Source organism: Enhydra lutris, unplaced genomic scaffold, assembly GCF_002288905.1.
Source record: "Enhydra lutris kenyoni isolate GAN:26980312 unplaced genomic scaffold, ASM228890v2 scaffoldscaffold6, whole genome shotgun sequence".
Lineage (NCBI taxonomy): Eukaryota > Metazoa > Chordata > Mammalia > Carnivora > Mustelidae > Enhydra > Enhydra lutris.
The window spans coordinates 23,916,937-23,942,703 of record NW_019154090.1 but is presented as its reverse complement, the minus strand read 5'-3'; the positions used below and the strand labels follow the sequence as shown (position 1 = coordinate 23,942,703).

General features: G+C 51.9%; 2 protein-coding genes across 3 annotated transcripts in view; one reads left to right on the top strand and one right to left on the bottom strand.

Moving 5' to 3' along the window:
- Positions 1 to 2,076: 2,076 nt before the first annotated feature.
- Positions 2,077 to 3,759, top strand: LOC111141551 (microtubule associated protein 1 light chain 3 alpha). 2 transcript variants are annotated; one of them, XM_022494171.1, is made up of 5 exons: positions 2,077 to 2,350; positions 2,634 to 2,689; positions 2,775 to 2,881; positions 3,153 to 3,322; positions 3,597 to 3,759. In XM_022494171.1, exons 1-4 carry the CDS (start codon positions 2,311 to 2,313, stop codon positions 3,313 to 3,315), a joined length of 366 nt encoding a protein of 121 aa, XP_022349879.1. In that variant the 5' UTR covers positions 2,077 to 2,310; the 3' UTR covers positions 3,316 to 3,322; positions 3,597 to 3,759. The 2 variants fall into 2 exon arrangements, with proteins under 2 accessions (XP_022349879.1, XP_022349878.1); XM_022494170.1 differs by having other exon boundaries at positions 3,153 to 3,759.
- Positions 3,760 to 3,976: 217 nt separating this feature from the next.
- Positions 3,977 to 25,767, bottom strand: part of LOC111141699 (phosphatidylinositol glycan anchor biosynthesis class U) — an 89,633-nt gene continuing 67,842 nt past the window's right edge. Inside the window, exons 10-12 of the mRNA XM_022494466.1 lie at positions 25,342 to 25,466; positions 17,447 to 17,589; positions 3,977 to 4,411 (exon numbers count right to left, since the gene is read on the bottom strand). Coding sequence (XP_022350174.1) covers positions 4,298 to 4,411; positions 17,447 to 17,589; positions 25,342 to 25,466 — 382 coding nt within the window. The 3' untranslated portion in view covers positions 3,977 to 4,297. The remainder of the gene's footprint in view (positions 4,412 to 17,446; positions 17,590 to 25,341; positions 25,467 to 25,767) is intronic.

Below are 25,767 nucleotides of genomic sequence, written 5' to 3'. Positions count from 1 at the left end.
GGGTGGCTCAGTGGGTTAAAGCCTCTGCCTTCGGCTCAGGTCATGATCTCAGGGTCCTGGGATCGAGCCCCGCATCGGGCTCTCTGCTCAGTGGGGAGCCTGCTTCCTGCTCTCTGCCTCTCTGCCTACTTGTGATCTCTGTCAAATAAATAAAATCTTTAAAACAAAATTCCTTAATCTCTGCTTGTAAATTTTCTGTATTGCTTGCCTACTCTAATAAGACTATAAATCTGCCAAATGCTGCTTTAGTTGCCTTTCCCCTATCATGTGTTTTTTTATATATTTCATTTTTTGATCTAAATAGTTTTCATTTCTATAGAATTTCATCTTTAAGTAAAAAGCTCTTTAGATGTTTAAACATCCAAGCATTTGGAGTTTACTTGGATCTGGTCACAGAAATATGGTCTGTATTAAATGGATGGACTACTTGATACCTTTGAGATTCACCATTTTTCAGGTCATCTTTTGGTAAATGTTTCTTGTGTGGTTTAAAGTAACAATATTGGGTTCAGGGTTCTATCAGTTTCATTTATTAATATCTTCGATACCCCCTTTTTTGGGCTGTTGGGCATATCAGCTATTGAAAGAGGTCTTTCGTCTCTCACTATGATGGCAGATTGGGCAATTTCTCATTGTATCTTATCCCTTTTGTTTTATACATTTTCAGCCTTTTAAACCTCTAACTTATATGTTTTATAAGAAATGTTATATCTTCTTAAAAGTTGTACTTTTCATCATTTTGTGGTCACCCTCTTTATCTCTAATAATGTCTTCTGGCTTTAAGCTTATTTTGTCTGATTTTGCTATAGATACACCTTCTGGTTCAGTTTTCTCTAGTAGACCTTTCCCCATCATTTTACTGTTGGTGCACTTACATTGTAAATGTCCTCTTGTAAACAGGATGTAGAGCTGCATTTTGTTGTTCTTGGCCAGTCTGATCATCTGTTTTAATAGGTTAAGGTAAAACCTTTTTTACCTCTGGTTTTGTATCATACACCATTCTTTTTACTACCATTTTCTCCTTTTCTGCATTGGCAGGTTCACTTTCCATTCTTTTAATGATCCCTTGTAAGTGTCTGAAATACATACTTGGATTTACAAAGCTGGACAATTACCAGTATCTTTATCCTGCTGCCCTTAAGTATGTCAAGCCTCGGAGCACTTGAAATGATTACCCTCTTCAGCCTGACATGTTGCTGTGTTCTCTCCTCCTTGTTTTGTACTTCACAAATTGATCATTGTTCATGTTCTGCCTGTTTTAGATCTACTAACACATTTACCAGTTGCACTGGTCACCATTTTCTTATCTTCTCTTTAGAGTTCTGCAAATTTTTTACAATGTGCCAAGATGCTATTTTTATACTGCTCTGCATTTTATGTGAGGATCCTGGTCTTTAATCAAGTTTGGAAGCTCTTCTTCAGGAACTGCTTCTCCCACTTTTTTCCTCTCCTTCTGGAATTCTGACTGAACCTGTAATTCCTCTCTCTTCACCAGTCTTGTCCCTTCCCCTTGTACATTATCCATCACCTTGTTTCTCTGGTGAGCTGCTTCTGATCTTTCCTCCAGGTCAGTGACTTATCTTCTGCTGTGTCTAATCTACTTTGTCTCATCCTTTGAGACCTGAATTTCAATGTTTTTTCTTCTAGAATTCCTTTCAAAACCCGTGTTCCTTTTTAGCTTCTTGCTCTCTCACGTTTTGATCCCCGCCCCCAGCCTTCTTCCCCCTCTAACCATAAGCTCCACGAAGGTGAGGAGGTCTTTAGGTTCACTGCTGTCACATTACCCGCCCCCCCCCCGACGACCCAGTGCCTCGCACCATCGCTGGAAAGGAACAGACTCCGAGTGTGCTGTGGGATGACAGCACCAGTGGGAACAGAAAGATGCTGAGCCCGGCACTGGCCCACGCGCAGCGATTCGGCCCGCTCAACTGCCTGCAGGCCTGCCAGTCTCTCAGCCCCGACCTCGAGGAGAGGGACGGGCGGCCCGTGACGTCACAGGACTGTGACGCGCCGGGAAGCCCCGCCCCTTCGTGGCGTTGGCTCGGAATCCAGCTCTCTGCGCCGTGACGTCACGGGTTCGGGCGGGCGGGTTTTGCGTCGGCCCAATGGGAGCGGCGAGCCGGCCTCCCCTTTAAGGAATGTTGTGACCTGACGTCACCCGGGCGAGTTACCTCCCCGAGCCACCGCCGCCAGGCTCAGCTCACAGCCCCGGAGCCCTTGAGCGCGAGGCGCGGAGCCCCCGAACCTCAGACAGAGCCCCAAGCCGCGCGCCCCGGAGCCCCGGCCTGCGCGCCCCGCCGGGCCCGCGCGATGCCCTCGGACCGGCCTTTCAAGCAGCGGCGGACCTTCGGTGAGGCCCGGCGGGCGGTCAGCGGGCGCGGGGTGGGGACGCTGCGACTGACCCTGACTGCCGCAGGCCACGTCAGCCCCGTGACGTCAGACTCGGGCTAGACCCCCGGTCCGGGAGGCAGGTTCAGGCCTGGGCCGGGGCCTCGCCTCCCAGCCCGGTAGGTGCCAGGCCCTGGGGCCTGATGGCCCTGGGGGCGGGGGCTCGGGGGGGCGGGGCCGGGGACAGGCGGGGCGAACGCCGAGCGGGACCTCTCTTGGCCTCACTGCCCGCCCGCTGTCCGCAGCCGATCGCTGTAAGGAGGTGCAGCAGATCCGCGACCAGCACCCCAGCAAGATCCCGGTGAGTCCCGCCGCCCCCTCCCATCCCCGCGGCCCCAGGCCCCGCACCACTCACGCATTCGCCCCCCCCCCCACCCCACCCCTAGGTGATCATCGAGCGCTACAAGGGTGAGAAACAGCTGCCGGTCCTGGACAAGACCAAGTTCCTGGTCCCAGACCATGTCAACATGAGCGAGTTGGTCAAGATCATCCGGTGCGTGGGCAGCAGCAGAGGGGACTTGGGTCCGTTTGGGGAGGGTGGGGCCTTTGCCAGGCTGGGCTGAATCCCTGTTCTGGGGAGGCTGGGAAAAGTCAAGGTCAGGGCTGGGGTCGGTGTCAGGTCAGAGGTGAGGCCTTCTAGGAGGGTCTGGGATAGGTGTAAAGCGGCCTCAGAATCCTTTTGGAGAGCGGTAGGTGGGGGTCAGGGCTCCACCCACCCAGCAGCCAGGCCCCCTCACCATCAGCTTGCTCTTCTGCCCACCCAGGCGCCGCCTGCAGCTGAACCCCACTCAGGCCTTCTTCCTGCTGGTGAACCAGCACAGCATGGTGAGCGTGTCCACACCCATTGCGGACATCTATGAGCAGGAGAAGGACGACGATGGCTTCCTCTACATGGTCTACGCCTCCCAGGAAACCTTCGGCTTCTGAGCCAGCAGTAGGGGGGGGTTGGCCTGGGAGTGGGGGGGCCCTGTCAGGCTATGCCCAGGGAGCTCCTGGCTCCTGGACTGAACTGCCTCTGCCCAGGATAGGCTAGGCAGGGAGGCCACCCCCCTAGTCAGGGGGCACCAACCACGCCTACTCTGCCCCTGGGTGGATGCGTGCCAGCCATTGTTAGGGTTGCCCCCCCCCCCCCGGGGGCTGGGTGGGGTGGGGGGGGGGGGGGGACAGCCCCCCCCACCCCTGCTCCCTGTGATTTGTCTTTTTTTTAGGCCCCTGCCCATCTGCCCCTCCCTCACCTGAGGCGCTGCCCCCCCCTGCCTGGACCTGCCCACCCCTGAAGGACTGGCCCCTGGCTCACCTGGTCTTGACATGGTGTATGGATCTGTGGTCCTTGTCTCTCTGCAGAATAAAGATTGCTCAGGCCTGCCTGGCCCTTTGCCTCCAGCTACTTGGGCATGGGGAGGGCTGCCGGTGGGGCTGTCTCACACGTCTCAGCTCACCAGGGAACAGATTTGCGTGCTGTGGACCTGTGCTCATTCTGGAAACCCACAGCAGTGTGTAGTATACCCGGGGTGAGGTGTGTGGCGGGGGGAGGATGTCTGAGGCCAAGCCCACCCTTTCTAGGAGTTCAGTGTGCGCCCAGGACCGATTTCTTCGTAACAAAAAACATTTATTAAGTAACCACAGCTTAACAAATCCTGCTCCCCTGCTTCTTCCCCTCTCCATCATTGGAGGGGGCTCCCTGGTATGCAGAGCCAAAAAGTGGGGGTCCAGGGGGAGGTGCTCCTGGCTATTCCCCACAGGACTTGCTGCCAGCCATGGTTCCCCTCTGGTGCCAGGGATTCGTAACCCTGGACTTGAACCTCGTTTGCCTGAGGACTCCTCTGCTGGCAGCTCTGGCTAGAGGGCTGGGCCCAGCTTCCGGCCCTTGCATCCCCTGAAGTCCATGCAGCCCTGTGCCCAGCCTGGCCTACTTGAGCACGAGCATGGCCTCTGTGCCGTCCTTGGCAGTCAAGTAGAGCCCATGGGTGAGGTAGTACTCCCGCCGCAGGAAGGCATAGAAGTAATCCGAGATGAGCAGGATCTGTGGGGAGACAGAGGGGTGAGCAGTGCTGAGGAACCGCCCCGAGTCCTGGGTCGCTGAGGGGCTAGGCAGGTGTGGGGGAGCCCCTGCAAGGTCTTGCACTTCAGAAGCTGTCTGGACTGTTCCATCCCCTCCCCCCCACCCCTTGGCTTTCTGTCCTCCTCCCAAGCTCTGGACTCAGAACCCCAGAACCTGGTCCTTTTGCAGCCAGAGGCCTCTCCTCCGCCTCACCGCTTGGGTGCCCTCCGGCGCCTCCACGGTACAGCCGAGCCTCCATCAAAGCTGCCGCCCCCACTGGGAGCCCATGTCCCCCATCTTCCTTCCGGGTGCTGAGGCCAAAGAATCACCCGATACTTAGCCTGCCACACAGGCGGCTAAGTCCTGGCGGTTCTCTCTCCCAGACTCTCTCGGATCCACCCATGTCTGCTTGTCCTTAGAGCTGCCACCCTGGACACAGCCAATGTCACCTAAACAACAGCAGTCTCCTCTTCAGGCTCCCTGGTCCAAAGGCTCCAGCCCCGCTGCAACCCTCCCACACCCCCGCACCCTCCCGGCCCATTCTCCCTAGCAGCCAGAGTTTGCTTTTCAGAACAAATCTGGTCCTGTTACTTCCCACCCGAAAGGTCCTCTAAAGGCTTCCTAGGGCTCTTAGGTGAAGATCAAACTTTGGAGCTCCAAGGCCTTGCGCCTGGTCCCTGCACATGGGCGTGCCTCACCGTCTCTCCTGCTCCACCTCACTCAGCTCCAGCCACACTGGCTTCCTTCCTCCTGCTGCAGGGTCTTTGCAGTACCCTCTGCCTGAAATTTTCTCTTCCCTTTCACCTGATAGTCAACATCTCCTTACCCCTTCAGGTCTCAGGAAGGATCACTTCCTTAGAGAAGCTCCCCCAGGTTGGGTCTTGGCCCCCAATTAACCTCTATTTCTTAACATAAATTCATCCAAATTAGTTTTTCATCTGTGTGACTGCCTGGTGACTGTGGCTTCCTCCCCTGGGCTGGGAAGGGTCCCCAAGGGGTTCTATCACCCTGGTACCCATGCCCAGCTCAGTCTGCCTTTCCTGTATGGGCCACAAAATCAAAAGGGCCCTAGAAGCTCAGGCTACCTTCCCCCTCACGAAGGCCCAGAGAGGAACAAGGACTTGCACCGCCTTATAGTAATCCCATTACCTCCCAAGACTCCCACGACCCAGGACAGGAAGGGCAGGAGGAGGGCAGAGGGGGTCATAACCCCAGGTCTCAGGCACTTAGAGGCCTATTAGACCATCAGCACCAACCACTTGTTGGCACAGATGAGAAGATGGAAGCCCAGAGGAGGGGGAGCACCGGGCTAGGGTCTACAGAGCAGATGAGTGGCTGAGCTGATTCTGAGATCTTGACCTTTGACCCTCAGAGACCCCTGTCCTGGGCAGCCTCATACTGTGGGCAGGAAGAACACGGAGGGGCCTGAAGGAAGAGCTGAGGACCAATACCGAGGCTAGCCTCAGGACAAGGTCCTGCCATTTTATCACCATCTGGAAGACTCCATCTGGAAGGCTGATGGTCTCCATCTTATAAATAAGGAAACTGAGGCACAAAGGGTTTAACAGCCTAAGGCTACACCAGGAGAGCTGGCCTAGTGGCCATGGCCCTGCAAGGCGACGCCCCTGGGGCCCAGTCTGCCATGGGACACAGAACTTGCAGCTGAGGGTATCAGTGGAGCAGACAGCGCAGGGAGCCCCGGAGGCCTTGCCCCACAGCCACAGGTTGGGGGCAGTCACCAGAGCAAAGGCTGATCTCACATTGTGCAGCCCCTTTCTCACACAGGCCCAAGGTGCCCGGCCTGGGGATGGAGAGCCTGGTTCTGTGGCTGAGCCGGTGGGGGCTGACACCCAACCCAGGTCTGATGAGGATCAAATATAAAATCACAATTCACAATAAAATAAAAGGAACCAACTCCAATGTCATGGTCACCTGCGTTAAGGATTAGAAAATCAAAATACTAGGTATTAGGTCAAACCCTATGAAATGGCCATTTCTGCAGATCAAAAACAGCTGAATACTGAAAATTTCATACAGTTCAATCTAATATAAAATGGAAAAAAAAAATCAAATACAAATAGTAGAGTACACGTGGTATTTAGAAGAACCAGAACAAATAACTCTAAGGCCTTAGGGAGCTATTCTTGTTCGTTATAATCCTTAACATTGTAAAGTATGTATATGTATTCTATTGATTAAAATATCAATTTTTAAAAACCAGCCAATAAATGAGTAAATAAATAAATGAGGAATTCCTTTTGGAATCCTTACAGAATAATTCCAAATAACATACACAGACTTTCCCTCCTCCAAGAGTTGGAGCTTAATTCTTGCCTGTCTCCCCCCCCTCCACCGCACGCCCCGCACCCTGGTGGGTGGGCCAGATGCAGTATGTCACTTCCAAAGAACAGTGCAGGGAAAGAGAGAATAGTAATTTACACTGCAGAAGCCCCGCAAACACTGTCTTGAGCAAATGACGAAGGGTAACATCCGTATGAGATCAGGTGGCTAGCATATACTGCCTGAGCATTCCAAAAATCTTAACCCCAGTCTTATGATGGGAAAAGCATTCGGCAAACCCAAAGTGGGGACACTCTACGGGCTACTTGGCTGGTGCTACTCAAGATTATCCAGGTCATGAGAAATTACGACAGAGTAAACAAGTGGGCAGAGGACATGGGAGACAGGACACTTTAATATGGTCCCCTGGCTTGGATCCTGGGTGTGGGGCACATAGGAACTTTCTGTATCTAAAGTTATTCTGAAATTTAGAAGTTTATTTAAGGGGCACCTGGGTGGCTCAGTCAGTTAAGCGTCTGCCTTCAGCTCAGGTCATGATCCTGGGGTCCTGGGATCAAGCCCCTCACTGGGCTCCCTGCTCAGGGGGAGTCTGCTTCTCCCTCTCCCTCTGCCTACCCCCAGCCCCCAGTTTGTGCTCTCTGCCCAATAAAATCTTTTTTTAAAAGTTTATTTTTAAAAAGCAGGGTACTAGAGTGCTTGGGTGGCTCAGTCGGTTAAACATTTAACTCTTTTTTTTTTTTTAAAGATTTTATTTATTTATTTGACAGACAGAGATCACAAGCAGGCAGAGAGGCAGGCAGAGAGAGAGGAAGGGAAGCAGGCTCCCTGCTGAGCAGAGAGCCCAATGCAGGACTCGATCCCAGGACCCTGAGATCATGACCTGAGCCGAAGGCAGCGGCCCAACTGACTGAGCCACCCAGGCACCCAACATTTAACTCTTGATCTCAGTTCAGGTCTTCATCTCAGGGTTGCGAGTTCAAGCCCCACACTGGGGTCCACTCTGGGCATGGAGTCTACTTTAAAAAAAAAAAAAAGAAAATTAAAAAAAACAATCTACTATTGTTATTTGCAATGATATAAATGAACCTCAAAAAATATGTTGCTGAATGAAAGGCAGCTTTAGAAAATGGACATGTTAAGAGTCGTGTTGCACTGTATGTAAATTTCATAAGAAAAATATAAGTAAATATTGAACACGGTTAATGATATACATGCTGAGATGTTTAGTAGGAAACGTAGTGATACCTGTACTTCACTTTGAAATATATTTTAAAAATAAGATGGACTGAGGGATGGATAATTTATGATTACCAAAGTATAGTACAATGTTAATGGTAGAGTCTAGGTGGTAGGTATGTTTGTGTTCAATGTTCAGTCTTTCCACTTTGCTGTCTGTGAAAATTTTCATGATGAAGTGTTGGGGAGGGTGGCATGGAGGGAAAGAGCCCTATGCCCTGTGTGGGGCTTGGTCTGTGTGGAACCAAAGTCACTAGACCTGACTGGGTGCCCTGCCCCCACAGGGAAGGCATCCTGTGGACACCAGGTTGGCCTGGAGGCTTGGCCCTTTCAGAGAGATGCCCCCAAGCTGGTAGCAGGCTGGCCGAGACAACCTCTTCTGACCTAGAGGCTTTCCATCTGGGCTGAGGAGAAGGGGTTTCCCAGAGGCCCTGAGATTCAGGCAACACAACAGGTGTGGACACAGAGCCCCTTCACCAACTGAGCCCCCCAGGCGCCCCAGGCAGTGCATTCTTTAAGCTGCCCCCCAAGAACTATGACTGGACTCCTCAGCCACTCTCCTGCCATCAATCACCGAGTCCTGCCAATCCCCTTCCTCAGACTTCCAACTCTGCCTCCTCGTCTCCTTCCCACTGCCAGCTCTCGCTTGAAGGCCCCCTCACCACCCTGGCTTCTCTTGACCTCTCAGTGTCTGTCTCTCTCAATCTCTTGGTCTCTCTCTGGGAGTCTCTTACGTCTCTCTCTCTCTCTCTCTCTCTCTCTCTCTCTCACACACACACACACACACACACACACGCACATGAACCCTTCACTTGACTGCTCAGAAGCCTCCACTGCCACACGCTGCCCTGCACGCCCCCCACACGCCCCAGGAGCCTGACAGCCTGGCCCGCAGACCGCGCAGGGCCAGCCTCACCGCCTCTGCCCCCGCTCAGCCCCTCCCACCAGAGCTCCTGCTTATCCCTGGAGAGGGATCCTCTGCGTCTCCTGCCCCAGTCTTCCCTCATCCCATGCTCAGTCATGCCATGTGTGGGATGAAGTCACTTCCTGCTGGCCTCACGTCCAGATGGGGCGGCACCTGCTCCAGCTCTGGGACCCCGGACCCGGCCAAGGGCTGGCGCTCTGGGAGTGGACTGAGGGTCCCCACGCCCTCGGCGTGACCCCAGTAGGGGCTGAGCAGACCGCCCTCCTCTCACTGGCGGCCGTGAGGGTTGCAGGACTACTTTCTGGGCCACAATGAAGATGTAATGAGGCAGCAGATAAAAGGACGGTCAGGGACAGGGAGGGCTGCTTCACACATGGAGTAAAAGGGCCAGAACGTGCTCCATCAGGGGCTGGAAAAACGGAGAGACTGGGAAAGCAACAACTTCTGGGTAGCTGCCCTGGCCTGGCCCTTTAGCAAAAAAACATCATGAGGGGGATAAGGGATGGACAGAACAGGTGTAGGGGAGGGGGCAGGCACAGGCCTCCCGCTGGGAGCAGGTCATGAAGGGTCGCCACCCCCCCACCCCCACTGGTGGTACTGCAGGAGCACTGTGCACGGACAGATGCCAGATGACCTGGTAGTGGGCACAGCACAACAGATCCGGCCTGTCACACTGCACACCTGAAACCAACGTGACCCTGTGTGTCAACTATACCTCAATTAAAAAAAAAAAAGTGTATCGCTGAATCTTCACAACATTCTGGGGTGTGGGTTACAAGCCCCACTTACAGATGAAGATGAGCGAACTTCAAGATCAAGGGTCTTGCTCAGGGTCACGGTGGGGGGCGGGTAAGGGAAGCTTTAGGCTGCAATGCTAGTCCTGCCTGAGGCCCAAACCTGAGTTCTCCATCGCCCACACAGCCCCCACCCCCAGTTAAGGATTCTGGGAGGGGGTGAAAGGACTGCACCCACACATGTGGGTCCTGTTATGGGCCCATGCTAACCCGCGGCCCACAACGACAGCCCTGTCACTTAGCCAAGAAGACTGAGTTTTTTTGGGAAAAGGCAAAATAAGCATCAGAGACCTCCGAGCCAACGTAGGCTGCTAATTCAGTGTGTCTAGAAGCTGGGGGTCTCAGAACAGCAGCCACAGCCGACACAGGCCCCTGGGCTGCAGCCTCCCAGAGAAGCAGGTGCTCTCTCCGTAGGCGTGCCCCCGTTCCCAGGTCTCTTGCTGGGGCTGGAGATGCGGACCCTCGACAGCACAGCTGCACTTGGCGGAGCTCACGTGGTCGTCACCATGAGAAAGCAGAGCACAGCACCCTCTGCCCGCCTCGGATCTCGGAATATGGGAGCAGGAGGGGCTGATGGCCGACCTGTGGAGCGTGACCGGCTTTGGCGTGACCCAGCTCCGGCCTGAATGGTGCCTGTGGGAGGTGATGGCGGAGAAACCGAGCTCCACCCTCTAGCTCTAAAGACACAAAACAGTGGGACAATCACTGGACCTCCTCTCAGGGTCTGGAGGTCACAATGTAAGATCCAGGTCGGTTTGATGGTAACTGTCACCTATGTAGCACTTTTCAATTCACAGACGCTTTGTCCCCCCAACTCCTTACTGAGTCCTCACAACCATCCTTCGAAGCGGAGGAAACAGAAGCCACCAGCACCTCTCGCCAGCTTCCAACAGCCTTCCTGTGCTCCAGATTCTGGCTCATACCCCTCACCTTTTCCCCTCCTGGCATGAGGAGGTTTTCCAAGCAGGAATGGGATCACAGTTATCCTCAGTCTTGTCCTCAGCGTGACAGGGCTCCTGCTCTCCAGCGGCACATGGCAGGCCTGTGGGACGGCCTCCGCACCCACTCGCTCCCGCTTTCCTCCCCACAGGTGTCACCCCAGAGAGCCCAGTCAGCTCCCCCGGCCCCGAGGCACCCTGTGTACGGGCTGCCTCCCCACAAAGGCAAGTTGTCCTTACCCACGGCAACTCCGAGCGCCCCAGCCTTATTACCCCATTCACAGCACCCCCGGGCTGCCCTGGCCCTGCCGGGTTCCTTTCCTTTCTCTCCCTCAGACCATGGGCTCCTAGGAAGCAGGGCTGTTTCTCCTTCACTGCTAGCAGAGTGCCTGGCACATCAGCAAGCGCCCAATACTGTAAATAAATCAATTAGGCCCAAGGAGTTAGGAGACTTGCCTAAGACCAGTGAGCTAGGAGAGATGGGGCTGGGAGAGATGGAGCCCGGGCCTCCAAAGCCCAGGCTTTCTGCTGGCCTTGCCTCCCTATATTTAGCTCAGGCTTCTCCTGTCACTCTGATTGCAGGCAGGGAAGAGCCCGTGAGAGCCACGCTTGGGATGCTGAGTACCGAGCTCAAAGTCTGAGGATAGGAGGGACAAAGGAATGAATGAAGACCTGGCCAAATGCCACCAGTGCGGAAGGCAGAGCCCAGGCAGCTGGACGTGGGCAAGGGCTCCAGCCTGGGCCGCCGGCGCACACCTCTTCCCACATGGCATTAAGCTTGAAATGCGCCCTGGCTATCCAGAAACGGTGGATACGCAACCCCTCACCATTGATGATCTGCCCCACATGTCCCCATACATTTACTTCCTCAGTGTCCCATTCCCCAGAATGACCTATCAGACCAACTGGAAGGCAATTTCAGGAGATAGGACTATGCATTCATGTGTGGAGTAAATTAGCAAGTCCTGAGCAGGACCCAACTCGAGAGGCTGGCGCCCAGACCCCAGGGCTCCAGGGCTCCCTGGAGACCGAAAGCAGAATGGCCAAAGCAAGGCCAGCTTGGATCTACAGGATCTGCCCTACAAGGAGAAGGGATCAGAGCTGGCACCTCCCGGTGAGGAGGTAGCAACTCATGGAATGTTCCAGACACAGCTGGGACACTGTTTTGGACAGTATGGAATCTATTTTAGACACAGACATAGAATAGGAGTGGGGCTCTCAGGGTCAGCCACAGGGGAAGACGGGAAGAGGGCTCTGGCTCTGACCCCCTAGGAATCCAGCAGGACCTGGCACGGGCACAGCGCTGTCCTAACAGATGCTAGAACTGGGAGGTTAGGGTACACAGGATTATATGGGATCACAGGTCACAAAATGCAGCTCTGGATCCCAGCTCATTCCATTATTCATCAATGAACAATCACTGAACGTTCTTGGTGCTGGGGATACAGTCCTGAGCATGAGAGACCCGGGGCTGCTCTCATGGAGCCCGCCATCTAGTAAGAGGACATGAGAAACAAGCGCATGAAAAAACACCCCCTCAGAGCTTGGGGACGTCCATGCCTCCGCTTCCTCATTGGTACCGGGAGAGGAGAATACTAGTGCCTCCTTCAAAGGGCTGTTAAAAGGACTAAGTGAATTCCTTGTGATAAAAACAAGGGAAGAAGCTTATAGGGCCCTCAGGAGGGGGCAGCTGCGTCAACTGTGGTGAGGAGCCTCCTTACACAAACAGGGAAAGATCACCCAGATGTTTTATTAAACGGAAAAAGTCCTATTCTCATCATGATGCCAATAATAAAACACACACAAATAAACCTGTTTTCCAGGAGCATACAAGTACACACGAACGCACAGGGAAAGGTTCAGAAGGCCACACAAGCACATGATCTAGAAGATTAAAGGGATCATATGGGCCTGGCCCCTAGCAGGCACTCTGTAAACATGAGCCACTATTAATTATAATTTTAGGAAGAGATTTCCTCGTGTTCCCTATTTTTAAGATAAAGGGGAGTGAGTGGGATGTTGGATCTTACTCTTTTAAAAAAGCTCAATTTAAACAACCTTACTTTTTTGTTTGTTTGTTAAAGTCGGCTCCACACCCAGCATGAAGCCCAACATGGGGCCGGAACTCACAACCCTAAGATCAAGACCTGAGCTGAGATCAAGAGTCAGAGGCTTAACCAACTGAGCCACCTACGTGCCCCTCAACATATTACTTTTGGTTTATATGTAATCCTTAAAGACTATTTTTCTTCTGCTGGTCACTGACTTGCAGGAGAAAAGAGTTTTAAAAAAGGAAGAAGTTTGATCTCCTTCCTTCCGCTGATCGGTCTGAATGTTTCCCTGCGGATTTGCTCTGGCTATCTGAAGAGCAGGTCACTGGCACTACTTTTCATAGCAACATCTGGGTAATAGCAACAGGACCCACACATGCCCAGTTCTTTCAACACCCAGGGAGGGTTATCAAGCCTGGTTTTAAGAAAATTGCAACTCAGAGAAGTCACTTGCTGAAGGTCACATAGAGAGGAAGTAAAAAAGGACCTCAACTAACCAATCTATAACAATCCCTCCTTCTTCCCAGCCTTTCAGTGCACATGCATGCACGTGTGCGCACACACACACACCCATGGATGTTTTACTGTTGTCATTTCCTGGTTCCTGACTCTGAGGCACAATTATAATTAACAAATGATCCACGCCACAAGCAGCAAACTACTTAGTGGCCCCGGGGGAAAGGATGGGGTATAAGTCACTGGTTTACCTGCCAGTACGACTAAGACTTTATCAATAGTTTGTCTAAGACTTTATCAGTAGTTTGTCCTTTCACAGAGTGCGGCACTGACTGACTCAGAGCAGGACTTAAAATCTGTGGATCAAGATGTTCTCCATGCTCAGTTCCGTGCTCACAGCGACAGACCAGGCTTTGGAGGCCTCCTGCAAATCCATGCTCATCTGGTCCCCAGGACAGCTCTGGTCTGTCCTGCTCACAGAGGGCAGAAGGAGTACTGGGGTACTGGGGTATTGTCCCAGCTAAAAGAGCTGGGAAAAGCCAGCCGTGGGACTGAAGACAGGTCCCCAAATGCCACACATCGCCATGGGAGCACTGACTGCAGGTCAGATGGAGGCAGCGGCTGGCTTGATCTGGGGAGGACACTCTGTGGAGCTACAGAGACCAGGCTCTGACAGAAGCCAGAGAAGGGTTAGGGAGAGAGCTGTGACCCACTAACCTCGGCCGGAGGGGGCAACTTGGGCCCCCACCTGCCCACCCCCCCGACCTCTCGTTCTCCAAGTTTGGAAGGCCCAGATGCTCCTCCTTGCTCCCCAGGGCTTTCCCTGACCACTCACAACAGGAAAGGCCATCTCGTTCCCGCTAGATTCTTCCAGTGGTTACTCTGCACACTGGGCCCTTCATCACACCATGTTCTCCCTGGCCATCTCTGGTTCCTTCATTCATTCAGCAACTGTACAACTGCCCTATGCCAAGCACAAAGCTGGTAGCTGGGGCCCCCGCAGTGGGAAGGACGGGCCGATCTCTGCTGGCATGAAGTGCCCAGGCTAGTGGGGGAGGCAGAGAAAGAAACAATAATATAAAGTTACAAACTGGGTGAGTGCTAGGAGGGAAACAAACCGGCTAAGGAGGAGACAGGGGAGCAGGGAACCTCATGGAAGGCCTTTTTAGGGAGGGGACACTTAGCAGTTACCAAAATTCGAACTATCTCATATTCGCACCCTGGCTCACAACTGCCTGAGGCAGGCGTGTCTAACGTCATGACGGGTGCGCTTCTGCCTCAGTCAACGCTCTGGGACAGTGACAGGGCCTGAGCGATTGCCTTGGTGAGTAAGTGACCCAGTGTGACATATCCCTTCAGTAATCTGGCAGCAGCCACCACAGAACCCAAACAAAGCCAGCAGTCCCCAAAAACATCTGACCCGCCAAAGCTGTCTGACTCGAGTCCAGACACGAGGCGGCCGATGACACAGGTGTGTGATGTCTGCATCAGCTGACAGGCACTTGGGCCACAGCTGGGAGACCTGGAGGTTGGTAGGACCTGCCTAAAGGGCGATGTGGCAATAATATTGCTGCCAAAATGCACAAGGCCATGTCCTCTGACCCAGTCAATCTCCCCACCAGGAGTCTGTCCTGAGAAAACGCTGGCCTGTGTGTACGAGGTTACGCAGAGGGACACCCGGGGCTCTTCCTCTTACAGCAGAACCGCCAGAAGCAGCCTCAGTGTCCATCAGTGGGGGCCTACCTAGTCCAATCAATCAAGTTCCTCCTGCCACAGGCTCTCAGAACCAGCAGCAAGAGGAGATCGTCAAGGAAACACTGCGAGTCCCAGAGCAGTGGCCAGAGTAGGAGGCCATTTCTCCATCTATACGCGCAAGCTTGGGGTGCATGCATGCGCACTGACAGCCATGGTAAATGCACAGACAACATCTGCAAAGACACCCCACATTGATCCCAGTCATGACGTCTGCCCTGGGGTGGGAAGAGACGGGCACCCTGGTAGCCCTTTTCATTCCGTACGCTTTTATGTTGTTTGATTTCTTTTCCTAGCAATAATGAATTCGTTTATTACTTGTCTGATTAAAAGTACATTTTAAAAAGAGACTAAAAGGTAAAAAGACAACGCCAAGGACTCAGCCTGGTTTTCCTCCACAGCTCAGCCACCAACTAGCACACTCCATCTAGCTGGCCTTTCGTTCCCACCCCCAGCCCTGTTTTCCAACAGCCCAGTCTCTCGTCCCTCCGACGGCCCCTGAGCACTTGCAAACGTCTCCCCTCCCATCGATGGAGACCCTTCCCTCACACACGCAGCCACAGGGAAAGCAGCTGTTATCTGGCAAGTTCCAGGAATACCTCAGAATCACTGCAGCTGTATCCCTGACCCACACCTGACACTCAAGACCTGACGACAAGCTGTGAACCATTTCAGGGGAGCTTTTGCCATACCCCATAGGGGCCCAGGGCAGGACCGATGCCCTCACATGCCAGCCATCACTTTCCAAGGATAATTAAAGATATTTCAGCAAGAAGGAAGGGCGAGAACAACTTTTTGGATTTCCTCGAGTATTAAGTTGAATCCTGCGCATTTCCGTTTCCACAGGACACAGGAGGAGCTGAGCGTCCACCACGAATAATCTGTGTGTGACAGATAGGATGGACCCTCTAGGACAGTCCCTCCCAGGGTACAGGGCCCCCCATCTCCCTTCCTGCTGTTCACAAACCAGGATAAATAGCCAGGCTGAACATTAATTGTCCAGAAAGGTCTGTGCAGGAAATACCAGACCCATCACTCACTGCAACAGCCCAAACTCCTCCCCTCTTCTTTCCCAGCCTCTAACCTTGGAGGCAAGGCTCTCCCTGGGGACCAGTCACTGGCATCATTAGTCTCTCCAGCTCGCCTGGCTTCCCATCCGGTCCATCAAGCACAGGAAATGCCTCGCTGTGCCAATGGCAATTGAAATGGTAAATGGTACAACTGATTCTCATAAGACCCCACATGGAATATGGAGCTGACCTAAGGGGACTTCAGGGAAATTTGCTGGGCCACCTGTAGCAGAATCACCGTGGAAACTTATTAAAACAAACTCCTGACCCTGTTCTCCATATCTGTTGGCTCAACATTCTTGGGATGGGGGTCAGGGAATCTGGTTAGTTGGCTGGTTTTTTTGGACAAAGCCACATAACTGTGATAGTTACAACCTAACTACAGGATTTAAACATTAACAGGGCATCTGCACTCTTTTTTTTTTTTTTTTTTTTATTTGACAGACAGAGATCACAAGTAGGCAGAGAGGCAGACAGAGAGAGAGAGAGAGGGAAGCAGGCTCTCTGCTGATGTGGGACTCGATCCCAGGACCCTGAGATCATGACCTGAGCCGAAGGCAGCAGCTCAACCCACTGAGCCACCCAGGCACCCAGGGCATCTGCACTCTTAACAACTTCCCCTTCACCCTGATGCTCAGAACCACTGCTCTGTGGTCCCCAGGGAGGAAGCCCCTGGGTTAGAGGAAAATCGGAGCTCCTAGTTGGTACCTCTCCTTCTCTGACACCTGCTGCCTCCTCACCCACTACTCCCAGCCCCACGATTTGTGCTCTGACCCAACAGCTAGGCCGAACTAGTTCTCGTCTCCCTGCCTTTGCTCCTGCTGTCCCAGTCTGGAAAGTCTCTCCTCCTCCTCCCCCTTCCCCTCCCAGCGCACTCCCCCTACAGTGCCACGCAGCTCAGGTGTGATTACAGAAAGAGGGTAGCCTCATAAATGGACACTTCCCTAAATTTGGTTCTTGACTCCTCCAACGACCTTGGGCAAGAGACAACCTGTGTGAGTGAGCCTAGGTTGCTGTTTGTAAAGTTGTGATAACACTATCTCACAGGTTTGCTGGGAGAATTCACAGGGGTGATGGCTCAGCACGGGGCCCAATAAATGCTGGCTGAATTCAGCTTTTCTGTTCTCTTTTTTTTTCTTTTAAGATTTCAGTTATTTGATAGAGAGTGAGAGACAGAGAGAGCATGCACACAAGCAGGGGGAGGGGCAGAGGGAGAGGGAGAAGCCGAGCAGGGAGCCTGACAACTGGGTGTTCCATCCCAGAATCCTGGGATCATGACCTGAGCTGAAGGCAGACTCTTAATCGAATGAGCCACCCAGGCGCCCCCTACTGCTCTCCTCTTTAATCTTCTCTACTGGACCAGGAGCTAATTCAGGGGAAGAAGGGTCCTCTCGCTCACGTCCAAATGCCTAGTTTGCAGAACCCACAGCCTTTGTTGTATGTCTGAAGCTACAAAATGAATCCCTGTCCCCATGCAGCGCTGGACTCTCTTACCTGCCCAACGTTGAAGGTCAGCGTGATGGCATAAAAGAAATTAGAGTTGGCACTTCCTGCATAAATCCAGAGGTGCCACAGGACAGGGAAGAGCAGGGAGCAGACGATAATGATGCAGGCAAGGACAAAGATGTTTCTCAGGACTGCAAAGACAGACAGTCACAGTTAGCCCAATGCTGATTCTTCTTGGCACCCTTTCTTGGGGGGATGGCCCCACAGGACAGAGAGGCCCCAGGCAGAGCCTGGTGTAGCTCAGAGGCAGAAATCTCTCCAACCCCCCCGCTCCCCCGCCCAGACTCAGAGGCTCCGGGGTGCCAAGAGGCAAGCTTTAGACCCTTGAGTCAATGGCTTCCCAGGCCCAAAGCCGGTAGGAAGTCCTAGGTTTGGTCTCTGCACCTTCTCCTGGTGCAGAGGGCTAGATGGGCCTGGATGGCTAGAGTCCGTTAGTCTGTGAAGGCGTCTGGAGACCTCAACTGGGGCATTTCAGCGCGACAATGCCCTCTACCCCCCCACTCTGGGAGTCCAAGGGTAATTGCTTCCCTCCACCGAAGCAGGGTGCTGTCTGTCCTTATGGGATCACAGACGAAACAGCAGCGGGAACGCATGGAAATTAGAGCACCTCGCCGCCTCCCGGAGCGTCTCTACGGTGCCACAGCCCTGGGTCTTAGGAACACATTTTTCCATTTTCCTTAATTCACGTCTTAGGTTCCCTGCTATTCTCTTCAAATGTCCTTCACTTTTCCTTACATGATTTGAAAAACTCTTCTGACACCCTCTCTGTCTGACTTGGTCCCCCCACACCCCCAGAGGGATTACAGAATTCCCAGCAGGGAGGAAGCTGTCTGAGAGGCCCCAGGGAGGACTGACCCTCCCGCTGGTACCCGCAGGTGGAGGCGAAGGAGCAGGGCAGCATGCCCGAACTTGGCCTTAGAAAGACAAAGACCTTGGTTAAAATCCTTGCTCGGACACCAAGCCTCTCTGAGCCTCAGTTTCCCCATCTCCAGAGTAGGGCTAAAACGCCTACCCTCAGTGGCTTACAGAGACTGAACAAGATGTGCGGAAAACCTGGCGCAGATGTATTCTTGAGTATTTTCTATGGCTGCTGTAACAAATCACCACGACCTAAGTGGCTTAAACAGTATACAGTTGGGGTTGAGTTTGAGCCCCACGTTCAGTACAGAGATTATTAAAAAATTAAAAAAAAAAAAACACTGTATAGTTTATCTTACAGTTCTGGAGGTCAGAAGTCCAAGATGGGTCTCACAGGCTAAATTCAAGGCACCCGCAGGGCCCTGGGCCCTCTTGGAGGCTCCAGGGGAGAAGCCATCCGCGGGCCTGCGCAGCGAGGAGGGGCCGCCTGCATTCTAGCCTCACAACCCCGTTCCCGCTTCACCCAGCAAGGCCCGAGTCAGTCCTTCCTCTGCCACAGCATGATGACCTCTTTTGCTTCCCTCTTCCACTTTTTTTTTTTTTTTTTGGAAAATAGACTTTAGTTTTTGGAGCAGTTTTAGGTTCACAGCAAAACTGTGGAAGAGATCCCCACCACGTGCCCCCTGCCTCCAAGCCCTTCTACTTTTTAAGGGCCCTTATGGATTACACTGGGCCTCCCTGCAGATAAGCCTCCAGGCTAATCTCCCCATCTGAACATCCTTAACTTTAAATCCTTTTGCCACATAAAGTAATATATTCACAGGTTCTGGGGACGATGTGGATATCTTTGTGGGGAGGGGAGCATTAATCTGCCTGTCGCGCTGGGTTCTCCCCCCTTTAACTCATTAAGGGGAATCTAACAGTAGGATTATATGCTATGTTTATCTTTTTCTTTTTTTTTTTATATTTTATTTATTTATTTGACAGACAGAGATTACAAGTAGGCAGAGAGAGGCAGGCAGAGAGAGGAGGAAGCAGGCTCCCTGCTCCAGGACTCTGAGATCATGACCCGAGCCGAAGGCAGAGGCCCCAACCCACTGAGCCACCCAGGTGCCCCTGTTTATCTTTTTCTTTACACGTTATTGTATTTTTAAAGAAACTAGTGTTACTTAAACTAACCAAAAGAATGCCTTTAAAACAAACAAATACAAACTTACCAATGGATCTGTATCCCAGCAGGCACTTAATGTACAGAAGTTCCCTTCCCCTCTCTGATCCTGACCTTCAGGAAATCCCTTCTTCCAAATCAGAGTTTGGGGAGATTTCAGAGATGGGGAACCTCCCAGAACATTTAGGTTGTTTGTCTTGGTTGTACAGACACTTGGTAGAATTGCTATACCAGGGGTTCATGCATCGGAAGGGGGACTGGATTACACAGGCAAGGCTCAATTCTGGCTGCAAAATAAGATCACGGGGGAGCCCCACCTGGTCTGAGTCAATCAGAGTCTCTAGGGGTGGGGCCTGGGCATCCATAGTCCTTTGTAACAGCTTCCCTGGTGATTCCAATATGCAGCCAAGGCTTCAAACCCCGGGATTACAGCTGCAGACCCTTGGCAAGTAAGAGGCCCAGACCAGTCTGCAACAGAGATTTCACTGGTCTGTGTCATGGTGATGATAACCAGAACTAAGTAGTTCAGAGTTCTTGTTAAAGGTGAATGTTTCGAACTCAAGATTCATGAGAAGTGACAGGTAATTCTTTGTTGCTGGTTGTTGTTGTTGTGGAAAAAGTCTTTCTTTTGTGAAATGGGGATGAATGGCTGGCAGTTGACTATTTTAATGTCTTCAGCAAAATAAGAAGTTGGCAACTCTGTCACCAGAGTTGTTTTTTGTTTTTTTTTAAAAGATTTTATTTATCTACCTGACAGAGAGAGATCACAAGTAGGCAGAGAGGCAGGCAGAGAGAGCGGGGGAAGCAGGCTCACCGCTGGGCAGAGAGCCCGATGCGGGGCTCGATCCCAGCACCCCGGAATCACGACCCGAGCCGAAGGCAGAGGCCCCTAACCCACTGAGCCACCCAGGCGCCCCTGTCACCAGAGTTTTTAAAAGAAGTATTAGTGGTCTGTGAACTCCCACAATTTGAAAACACTGGCCTGGAGGGCTTGTGGGGTCCTCTTCTCTGCCCTTAAATTTCCATGATTCTGGGTTTTCAAAGCTGAGAGGGTAAAGCCCTGACTCAAGCCTTCCTGAGACTTATTTGCTCCCATCGGGAAGTCTGGGAAAAGGGATACTTGCATTGAGAATTACTATTAGTAAACACATTACAACCTCAAGAAAGGAGAACAAACCTTTTTGCCATTCCCCTACTCCCACATCACTATGTACAGTTCTTAGAGGTTCTTATTTTTTTTTTTTTAAGATTTATTTATTTATTTTAGGGGAGAGGGCTAAGAGGCAGAGGTTTTTTGGTTTTTGGGTTTTTTTTTTTTTTAATGATTTTATTTATTTGACAGAGAGTACACAAGCAGGCTGAGGGAGAGGAAGAAGGGCCCCTGCAGAGCAGAGAGCCCATCCTAGGATCCCAGGATCAAGCCCCGAGCTGAAGGCAGATGCTTAACCAACTGAGCCACCCAAGTGCCTGGCAGAGAGTCTTAAGCAGACTCCGTTATGAGTGTGGAGCCCAAGGCAGGGCTTGATCCCACAACCCTGAGATCACAACCTGAGCTGAAACCAAGAGTCAGATGCCCCTTTCATCGGTTCTTTCTGACCCCCTGGAAATTAGTTTGCTGAAAAAGATATATATTACTCCTCAAACAAAACTCCTGTGGCCTGACAGCCCAGGTAGGTCATCATTCCTTGCCTCTAGCCACTCAGGATTTCAGACAGGGCAACGAGAAGGTGACAAAGTGCACAGAGTCTGGGAGAGGCTCCCATGCAGCTCCTGGCTGCAATTACAGACAGCTGCAAAGATACATTCCCATGTGCCTGGAGGAACTGTCACCAGCATCCAGCTGGCTTCTGCCCTGTGGTGACCTTTGCAGGAACAGGGAGCTGCTACTCACTCCTGCTGGCTGACGGGCCAGAGGATTAAAGCCATACGCCAGAGCACACAGTGCTGGGGGCCTGGGGCACAGGACAGCTTGTTCCAGGCACAAGGTGTCAGAGAGGTCAGAGATGACCTGGGCCTAATGAGATGGAAGGCTCACCCTTCATTGGACTTACGGGGTCAGATGGAATCTGAGTCCTCACCACACTTGCAGGGCGGCTTATCCAGTCTCTGCCTCTGGTACTGGCAAACTGAAACTTCAGGCAAGTCCCCTTCCCTCTCTGAGCCTCAGGCGTTCCGGAATAAAATTCTAGGGCTCAGTGGGTTAAGCGGCTGCCTTCGGCTTAGGTCATGATCTTAGGGTCCTCGGATGGAGGCCCTTGTCAGACTCAGCAGGGAGTCTGCTTCTCCCTCTCCCTCTACCTACGACACACCACTGCTCCCCCGATAGTGCTCACTCATTCTCTCTCTCCTCTCTCAAATAAATAAATAAATAAATAAATAAATAAAATCTTCTAACAAAAAAAATTCCACTTGAATCCAATCCCACTGGGAGGAGCACAGAAGGGACCTGGGAGCTTCAAAGGTGCTTATTGTATTATTATTCTCTAGATTTGTATGTTTTTTTATCCATATTCTTTTATCTTTATACAAAAGTTAATAAAAACAAAACAAAACACACACACACACACACACATACATGCAAGCTCTGGTAACCGGCTCTTTGAGCCGGACCATTGCAGGCCAGCATGGGCTCTGCCAGCAGGCTGCTCCCTGACACCACGATTGTGTGTCCATATGACTCATCCTTGCCCCAAGCACCAGAGTCCCAGCCTCTGGGGCCTCCATTCCAGGCAGGGCCCACACACCTCTTCTCCTCCCACTGGCTGGGATACGAAAACAAAAAGTTGTATGTGTGAGCAGGCATGTTAGCACTGGCAACTAATGTTTAAACTGAATTTTAACCACACTGCAAGTCTGAATATATCCAGCCTAGACTTACAGACTGCTCCGAGTCTCTGCACACAGGTCTGGAGGACTCCGCTGGCGGTGCTCCGGGCTGAATGCAAGGCACATGGCCGTCCTGCCCCACACGGATACCCTGAGCACAAGTTTTCCCTGCCACATGGGCCAGCCATCGAGGCGAGCAGCCAGTGCTCTGTGCAGGACCTTCTATCAAGCTAACTGTAGACTGCTTGCCCAACCACCCAGCTACAGCAGTGATTAGATCATCTAGGTTTCTAGAAACCTCATCCTTATTTTCTCTGCCTCAACCCCGAGGGGCATAAAATAGCTTATTTCAAGTTTTGAAAAAATATGTTTATTCCAATGACTCGGAATGACTCTGACTACTTAGCTCGAAGCTTTGATCATGGAACTACGTGGGGGGCCCCTGCATGATTATTACCGGAGATAACCGGAGTGCTCTGTACATATATCCTTTCTCAAACTTAAAACACCCATGGAAGATATTCTCCCTATCTGACAGATAAAAAAACCAAGAGACTCAGAAAGGTTAGGTGATTTTCCTAAAAACAGAGAGCTAGTAATGCGAAAACCGGGATCCAGATTCAAGTCTTTCTGGCTCCAGGCTGTGTTCAGGAATAAGGAACGAAGGATTAACCAAGGGCAAGAAGTGTCCCGTGTGGGACAGACAGCTAAGAAAACAAGGACTCTACTTTTGGGGAAAGAGGATCAATGTACCCAAGACCCACCGTGTCACAATCTGGGGCATGTTGACATGTTTGGTGGCCTCATGACTTGTCACTGGCCACTCTGCTGAGGGGCACCAGGCTGACTCTGAGCCCACTGGACTAGATGATTCTTATCTGTGCAATGAGGATGTCACAGGCAGAAGATGCCACTTCCTTCTCCCGGTCAGTCCAGACTGGTCACTGCCCCACAGATCACCACCTGCAAGGGCAGCCCAGGCTTAGCCCGCCCACTCTGCTGTTTACCTTCGCGCAGAGGCCCCGACTTACAGGTCGGTTTCTTTCTAGCAGTTGGTTGGTTTCACTTCCTGGTTGACACCGAGACAGCCCCAAATAACAAGGAAGATTTACTTCCTCTGAAGCCAGCCCTCCCCAAGTTCATTCTTGACATCTTGCTGTGTACCCACTATAGGCAAGGAAAATCCCACAGTTCCCCTCCCATTTTAGTTTAGAGAATCAAGTGGCGTTGGGCCACTGATACTGCTTCTTTATTAGGGGGGGCCTAAAAACCCATCCAGATACACCTGCTGAGCTGTGTGGGTCAGGTCTGATCCCGGGGGCTGGGGACACAGAGTAGAGTGAATCATAAGCCTACCCTCAGGAAGCTCATTACACTGAAAAGAACCCTCTCAGAGGTCTAAGAATCCAACTGCGGGAAGCACCTGGGTGGCTCAGTCATTAAGCGTCTGCCTTTGGCTCAGATCATGATCCCAGGGTCCTGGCATCGAGCCCTGCATCAGGTTCCCTGCTCAGCGGGAAGCCAGCTTCTCCCTCTCCCTCTCCCACTCCCCCTGTCTGTGCTCCCTCTCTCACTGTGTCTCTCTGTTAAATAAATAAATAAAATCTTAAAAAAAAAAAAAAAGAGTCCAAATGAGGAAAATACTTGGGGTCTAGGGAGCAGGAGTAGCTCACTGCACGCCCTCTTTGGGGGAGGGGATGGCTAGAGTCAAACAGGTCTTCAGAGCAGGCAGATGGGTAGTGTTGCCATTGTCTTTTGTGGACGTTTAGATGCAGTGCTGGGAAATGGTTCAAAGCCCAAGATCTAGTGTTCCACTATCCAATACAGTAGCTACCAGCCATGTGTGACTTCTTAAATTTAAATAAATTTCAATTAAAAATTGGGTTTCTGAATAAAATCTTTAAAAAAAAAAAAATTGGGTTTCTGAGTCACACCAGTGGCTGTTCTATTGGACTGTGCAGATACAGGACGTTTCCATCATCACAGAAAGTCCTACTGGACAGCACTAGCTAGAGGCTCATAGCCAGCCCTTCCACTTACCTATCACGTACCCTTGAACAAGTGACGATATTTTCCCGCCAAGGCTGGTGTGAAGATGAATTGACCTAATGCACGTAACACTCTTAGAACCACAGTGGCCAGCTAGGTACCGAGTAAGTGCTCAAAAAATGGTGGTTATTTTGGGGTGCCTGGCTGGCTCAGTCAGTTAAACATTGGACTCTTGGTTTCAGCTCTTCCGCTCAAATCATGATCTTATAGGTTGTGGGATAGAGCCCCCCAGTCTTTGACAGGCTCTGTACTCAGCATGGAGTCTGCTTAAGATTCTCTCCCTCTGCCTCTCCCCCCGCCCCGCTCTCTCTCTTTCTCAAATTAATATTTTTAGAAATAAAATAAGCAGCATTTTTAAAAGGATTTATTTATTTGAGAGGGGTGCCTGGGTGGCTCAGTGGGTTAAAGCCTCTGCCTTCGGCTCAGGTCATGATCTCAGGGTCCTGGGATTGAGCCCCGCATTGGGCTCTCAGCTCAGCAGGGAGCCTGCTTCCTCCTCTCTCTCTCTCTGCCTGCCTGTCTGCCTGTCTGCCTACTTGTGATCTCTGTCTAATAAATAAAATCTTTTTAAAAATTTAAAAAAAATAAATAAAAAGGATTTATTTATTTGAGAGAGAGAGAGTGAGCATGAGTGAGCACGAGCAGAGGGTCGAGGGGCAGAGGGAGAGAAGCAGACTCTCTGCTGAGCAGGGAGCTGACCTGGCCAATCCCAGGGCCTGGAGATCATGACCTGACCTGAGCTGAAAGCAGCTGTTAACTGACTGAGCCACTCAGGCACCCCCGAAATGCTGCTTACTATTATTACCAACACTAGTCTATCGTACCTAGCAGGCAGACACTCAGGTCACTTTCTCTCTCCCGGGATTGCTAGCACAGCAGATACTAAGCAAATGCCTATCAATTTCTTTTTCCCTGGCCGTTTCATCCAGGGACCAGGCTGACACAAATCTGCCACCAGAGGTTTGGAGGTGGGAGTACTCACATCTGTAGAGATGGTTCCACACGGGGAAGAAGGCCATGTAGAGGGCCACGTCCCCCACCGTTGGGTAGGACTTGAAGATGGAGATGATAGCAATCTGGATGAACATGAAGAAGATAGGGTGCTCCCTGGGGAGGGGCAGGGCAGGCAGAGAGAGAGGGAGAGATCAGTCAGGGACCAGGTCCACCCCAGGGACTCGTAACCCTATCCCTTGAACCCAAAAATACTCTCTAGGGAACTTCAGGCTGGGGCTGGCTCTGCTGCCCACAAGATATGGAGGCCAGACTGAGTAGTACAGCAGAAAACCGTGGGGACCCAGAGATGTCCAGAGGTGGGGGTGAGGAGGGCCCAGCAAACACTAGAGAAACAGCCCATCATCCTCCAACCCCCATCCCAGCTCCGGGCCTTCCCCCAGGAGCCACTGAGGAA

What these genes read in the sequence shown, in the direction of transcription:
- LOC111141551 (XM_022494171.1), top strand. Translation starts at nt 2,311, where the DNA reads ATGCCCTCGGACCGGCCTTTCAAGCAGCGGCGGACCTTCG. An exon ending in CAAGCAGCGGCGGACCTTCG is followed by an intron (nt 2,351 to 2,633) that starts GTGAGGCCCGGC and finishes CGCTGTCCGCAG; the next exon opens with CCGATCGCTGTAAGGAGGTG. An exon ending in GAGTTGGTCAAGATCATCCG is followed by an intron (nt 2,882 to 3,152) that starts GTGCGTGGGCAG and finishes CTGCCCACCCAG; the next exon opens with GCGCCGCCTGCAGCTGAACC.